The sequence below is a fragment of the Lactuca saligna genome, chromosome 1 (assembly GCF_052625555.1).
Source record: "Lactuca saligna cultivar CGN05327 chromosome 1, ASM5262555v1, whole genome shotgun sequence".
Lineage (NCBI taxonomy): Eukaryota > Viridiplantae > Streptophyta > Magnoliopsida > Asterales > Asteraceae > Lactuca > Lactuca saligna.
In genome coordinates, this window is record NC_136417.1 from 40,961,272 (window position 1) to 40,967,675 (window position 6,404).

Sequence of the window (6,404 nt, forward strand, 5' to 3'; positions counted from 1 at the left end):
GCGAACACCAACAAACATATTGTCTATTATGACACAGGAATAACAAAAACCTGTGACTCGGTGCCAAATTAGAATGTGGTGATCAACTTAAAAACACAAAAAAATCATACATAATTTGACTGTGTTGAACAAATTTACAAACACAAAAAAGCATATCTCCGATCAATTATGATGAACACCAAAAGAGGCTCCACCCAAGCTAAAACTGCACCCGATGGGGAATTCACCAAGGACGGCCTTGCAATGGGTAAAACTGATTGACATGACCAGCCATCACTGTGTAACTATTTTACCTGAATCCATCTATACTAATACCATTTATGCATTAATTGACACCTAACTCATAATTCGCTTTCGAGGCTTCACTCAAAATCAAAATGGCAGTGAAATTTGATCTTAAACTTCCCCTGTAGGATTTGCAACTCATCTTTCCACCGATCCTTTAGCGTTCAGATCAATTCCAGCCATCTTTTACACTGTTTGTAGATATCGTATCATTAGTACTGGTATCGATGAAAAAGTTCGTCAGGATATCCATCATCATATCACTCTACTGAAGGTACTTGAAATATGTTTTCGTTAGCATAATATCTTGTTTTATGCTGGCAATAGTTAATATTAATACTAGCTAGACTTGGTTGATCAAATACTAGCATACATATATGAGAATCCTTTCTTGATGCCGGCTGAAACATAGACGCATGAATTACAGAAGTATAAAAACTAAAGGGGTACAAAGTTCTGTAGTCGATAATAATCAGTTTGGTGGGAAAATATAGAGAGACTTATGAAATATGCTACAAGATATTTGCAAATATATTCCAACCTACTAAAAACCATTCAAACCGTTATATAACACCAGATACCAGTAGCCCTGTGTTACTCAAAATTCTCTTCATTTGTAGAAATCAACTACTAATCACTTATGAGAATACGACATCTCAACTTCTGATAAGGTGGACCATGATCAACTGGGAACAAAATTAGTTGCAGATGTGTGGATGGAAATAAGCAGAAACCCTAAAACAAGTTGCAGTCAATATTTTAGTTATTAATCCATTGACCAAACGCCTAAAGTCTTTGCATGCCCTTTTTTCATTTTTTTTTTCTTTTATTTGAAAGATCATGAACTCCTAAGTTATTGGTAAAACTTTGAATTGAAGATTAAGCTTTCATGTTCCTTTTCAGATTCTCAAATCTTAATTATCTGATCTTCAAGTGATTTAGATAGAGGTTTCGCACTAGAAAATCAACACTTCAAATTTGAAAAACTTCCAACACATAAATTTTACACCTTCAAGCTCTAGTTTATAACAATAGCCTTCAAGCATCGCCATATTATTCTTATATAGTTACTATATTGGTGGCGACGTACAGCCGACTAGGACTTGCATACGATACATGAATAATATGCATATACAGTGACTGCAGAAATTAATTCCACAAATCATGATCCATTGAGTTTCCTGCAGCCTCTTCGCTATGAAAGTCAAATCGGGGAGGGCTAAGAAGCATCCCTTCAGCCATGTTCGCAAGTACATTGGGCATATCAAATATCATATCTTCGTCCACAAACCCACCCCCTCCAATCAATGGCTGATCGACTGTAGCTACACCACTACCATGAGCACCCAGGAAAGCATCCATTGCTGCACCTGCTGCTCCAGCTGCTCTAGCAGCAGCTTCTTGGATGTCACGTGGAGCGGAAGAAGCTGGCACAGGCAGTGAAGTTGATGAATTTGGGAAGTTAAGCTCAGCATCTCCACCTTTGAGCGCCAGTGCTGCTACATCATAAGCCACCGCAGCCATTTCAGGAGTGGGAAATGTACCAAGCCAAATACGATTAGGTGACTTAGGCTCCCGGATTTCTGAAACCCATTTCCCACTACTTCTTCTTTGCCTTACTCCCCGGTATTTCGGGTGTTTTCCAGAAGAACTTGGAGAAGGAGAAATAGTATCATTTTTCCACATTCCTTTTCGTCTTCAGATGCTTGCATGAAAATAAAGAAGTTTGTTTGGGGATGAAGATCACCAGCGTAGCCATGCAAATATATAGGGATTATCGAGAACTGTTTAGGGTTTAGGAATGACAATTGCAAACCAGTAGGAGATGAACTGCGTTTGTGAGATTTTGAGGTGTAAGGCAAAAATTCTGATGATGTAGTTCCAAAAGCCAAATAGGTATATTAATCTCAGTACCATATAGTTGCAATCGATATTTATGGGTTAGTGTGACATTAGAGGTGCGATATGACGGGTTGATACTTGATAGGCACTTCGGTAATTACACTTCACCGCTTCCAAGATTGATGACTTTCGCGTATTAGCCCTTGGACCATTCGTTTCTCAGCTTTAAAATATACACAAGAATGAATTTCTAGGTATGTTTGCAAAAACATTGACTATGTGGCAACAGTCATTTAACTATTAAAACATATAGCACAAACTACCACTTGTACGCATGTTTCTTGAAAAATGCTGTGTGCAACTCATGTGAACGTCTTATCAAGTACAATTTAGTTTCTCAAATGATGTTTGAGTAACCTTTTGTCCATTTTGATAATGAAATCTGATAATACTCGGTATATATTATTGTTTTTCCTTCAATGTTTCCTATAGAATAATACTTTCATACTTTATGCTAAAGACACAATTAATCCTTCCCACACTTACACCTTGTTCCTGTGTTTTAATAACGGAAAGGAAAAAAATGGAAGGAAAATATGGAGAGAAAAGAAGGGAGGGGAAGGAAATGATTAACTTTTTCACGTGAAACCAAAGAAAATTTATAAAAAAACAATATGTATTCCAAGGAAAGAAAAAAAAAGAGGAAAACAACAACATTACAATTTTAGCCTTATTTTTTAGCAATCATGTTACATGTATAGTTCTATTTGGAACCTTTTATCTTATAATTTCCTTCTTTGTATAGACACGGCGGTTTACTTCAAATAAACATTACTATTATTAAAATATTACAAAGCTAGATGCCTTCAATTATAATTTGTTATATAATAATATAAATATAATAACATAATTTTGATAGTCTGTGTCGTACTAAGTTTGTTGTTAATGGCATGTGCTAAATCCAACACGATGAATATCCCAACATATCATTGGTTATAGTATTTGCTAATTACTTAAAAAGTACTTAATATTGTAGGAAGCAACTGTAGCATTCAAGAAACTATGCACTTTACAAGGATACGTAGGCTTTAGCGACTTCCTCTACATAAGTTCTCCCACAACCCACATCCGTCTAGCATAGTACCATCATTGTGTATAGCTATTGATCATGTACTATACCATAAAGAAAAATCATTCTCCTGATTAGTGTTTTATTAGTTTCAATGCAATTACACATGCCCCCAAAGATGTTCACGAAAGAACTAGTGATGTTCTAGGCATATAATCACAGTTAACGCAATGAATCAAGTCAACTGTAACAAAAATAATGAAGAAGAAACAGAGCATAATGAACAAGAGAAAAAAAGGTTCTAAAATATATTGTGAACACGATCTAGCAACAAAAAAAATACAAGGGGGAAGAATGAAACTTGATGGATGATGGAAGCTTGCAGCAGGGACTTCAAAACACAGGATGAAACAACGATTTTTTGTTGTATATTGAGAATGATACCTGATCTTATATAACCGTGTATCGTTATCTTTATCATTGATTCTCTTCTCTCAAAATCTCTCCAATCTGGGAGGAAGATTAGGATGGAAGATTATCCTCTGATTTCCTTTCTTTTCTTTCCAAATCATTCCAAAAAAGGAAAAAAAAAAAAAAAAAAAAAAAAAAAAAAAACTCGAGAACACGATGGTTTACTCTTTCTCTACGATTCCCTCACTTTCTCTCCAATTCTCTCGTTAAATGATACTCGAGAATAGGGTATTAGTCTCCTACAATGAAAGAGGTGAAACCCTTAAAGGGTTTTCAATTGTATCAATAACTATATATACTAAATAATAAAGAGACATCAATGTCACAAATCTCTATACAATGTATAAAATATAAACTAAACTTATACGTTACTTAAAACACAATCCTACGGTCCAAGCAATGGGATCCTTAATGCATAGGCTATATGTACAATCATAAAATGGATATTTAGGGTAAACCCTTTATAAAAAGGCAAGTGAACTAATGTGAAGATGGGACATGTATTGCATGAATATGAAAAGAAACAATATGATATATTATGTGATATAAATATATTTCAATATGTTTGATATGTCATTATCATATAAGACTAGAAGCAAAGTAAATAGAAGTGACATTCTCACATAAGAAAAATGCGGTACAACACATGAAACATGGAGTTCAACAAGAAAAATGCAAAGATAAACAGCTCGACAATGACATTAGCCACGTCGTGGAACTAGATTTGGCACTCGACCAAATGATAACATGATGTTGTTTATATGGCCATAATACAAGATTACCACCAAGAATCGAACACAAAGTAACTTGAATCTGATCCACGAGTCTCGAGACGTATTGTTTATTTCACTTCAATGTAAGGGACCAATTTGTCCACTTATAACATGCAAAGTTGACAAACACGAGTGAGTGTACCAATAAGATATAAAGGATATTTATATATGCTATTTTCTTTTTAAGTATTGTCACTTGGGAACTTGGTAATAAATCTTTAAGAGAGGGGGTAATAAAAAGGGTATAAATTGAAGGAATGCAAAAAATAAATGTTGTTAAAAATTAGTTGGGAACATTTATGAGGATTGTAAGTATTTAGGACTTGTAAAGTAATTAGGATATAGACATAAATATATGCATTACCATAAGACATATTAATGAGTTCAAATTGGGTTATTTTGTATGATGTTGGTGAGTTAGATTTTGATGTGTTATATTGAAACGGAATCACAATAAAAATCAGTTTTGTTTGGGGACAATCTTACAACAAGTATGGGGTATTTGGATATTGTCATATTTAGTCATACATTTTATGGGATATCTTATTGTTTTTAACCACATTTGGTCTTAAATTAAAGATAAAAGATACTTATTATGTTTAAAATCTATTTTGTAGCAGTGAAGACATACTTAGGATAAAAGTAGCAAAAATGTGGTGTTGGAAGTGGGACTGTTGAAAAGAGTCAACAAATGTCAAATTTTTTAGGGTTTGAAGAATCAGATCGTGGTCATATGGTTGCAACAATGTGGTGAAGAGTTCTCAATCGATAAACTCACCAGATGAAGTATAAGTTTGAAATTTTGGAGGACATGCGAAGGAATCGATACCACATCATGGTCATAACCTTGCCACGACATAGTGGAGTAAATTTTGCAAATCCTCATAAATATGGATTTTATTTGTCATCTGGAGTATCCAAGAACTTTTGGACGAACCCTAGTGATCAGAAAACTTAGAGAATACCAGTTGAAGCCAGAGGTCGATAGCAAAGCAAGTCTTAAAGTGATCGAGAGTTTGATTGTGATTATTCATTCGGTTTTCTTGTCTTAAACATGCTTAATTCAGTTCACTTCATGTTAATTTGTTTTTTAGTGGACGTATGGATAATGCTATTTTATGAGAACTACTAAGAGAATATGTTGTTTAGTAATGTGAATACGTTTAATCTCACAGAACTATTGTTATTTTAGTGGATTCTCACTAATTCTAATTCATTTTTGTTATCATGCATCGTTTTTTCAGTTATTTTCATTCTTACAGAATATGACTCAATAAGCATCCTCTTGGTCAGATGATTTCATTTGAATTTGTTGGAACCTTGTTGATACATCCATTAATGTTATCATTTCATGGCCAGCCATAGCTTCTAACATGGAATCCATGTGTGGCAGGAGGAAGGATCCTTGGTACAAGCCTCATTAAGATCCGTGTAATCCACGCATATTCGCTATTTTCCATTATTCTTTTGTATTGTGACCACGTTGGCCATCCACCTTAGGAATTTCACTTCCCTAATCATCCTTGTTTTGAGAAGTTTTTATACTTCTTTTTGGATGATCTTATTTCTCTCAGGTGCACACTTCTTTCTTTTTTGATGTATTGTTTTGAACGAATCATCAATGTTAAGTTTATGAGTTATAATATTTTTTTTCTACACATGTCATATCCTCGTGCTTACAGGATAATGTTTTTTATATCTTTTAGAAACTTTATTAGTTCTTGTTCGACTTTTTCTTGTATTCAGGATCCTATGAGGATTTTGGCTTCAAGATCCTCGAGGTTCAGTGGCACTTGATTTACATCCTATTCTCTTGTTTCTAGCACACCTCATGCCCACTTCTTTAATTCCTATGCTTTTCATGGTACCGTTGAAGATTTCACTGAGGTCTTTTAGCACTCCTTGGATTATTGTTGATCACTTGTGATTTTACTATCCCTCTTGGAGTGGGCATCTTAACACAT

At 34.4% G+C, this 6,404-nt stretch overlaps 1 protein-coding gene across 1 annotated transcript; it reads right to left on the reverse strand.

Moving 5' to 3' along the window:
• Positions 1-1,434: 1,434 nt before the first annotated feature.
• HRD (Integrase-type DNA-binding superfamily protein) lies at positions 1,435-5,824 on the reverse strand. Its single transcript, XM_078964287.1, is given in 3 exon segments — positions 1,435-1,936; positions 4,490-4,543; positions 5,760-5,824. Coding segments are annotated over 3 exon segments (621 nt in total).
• Positions 5,825-6,404: the final 580 nt, after the last annotated feature.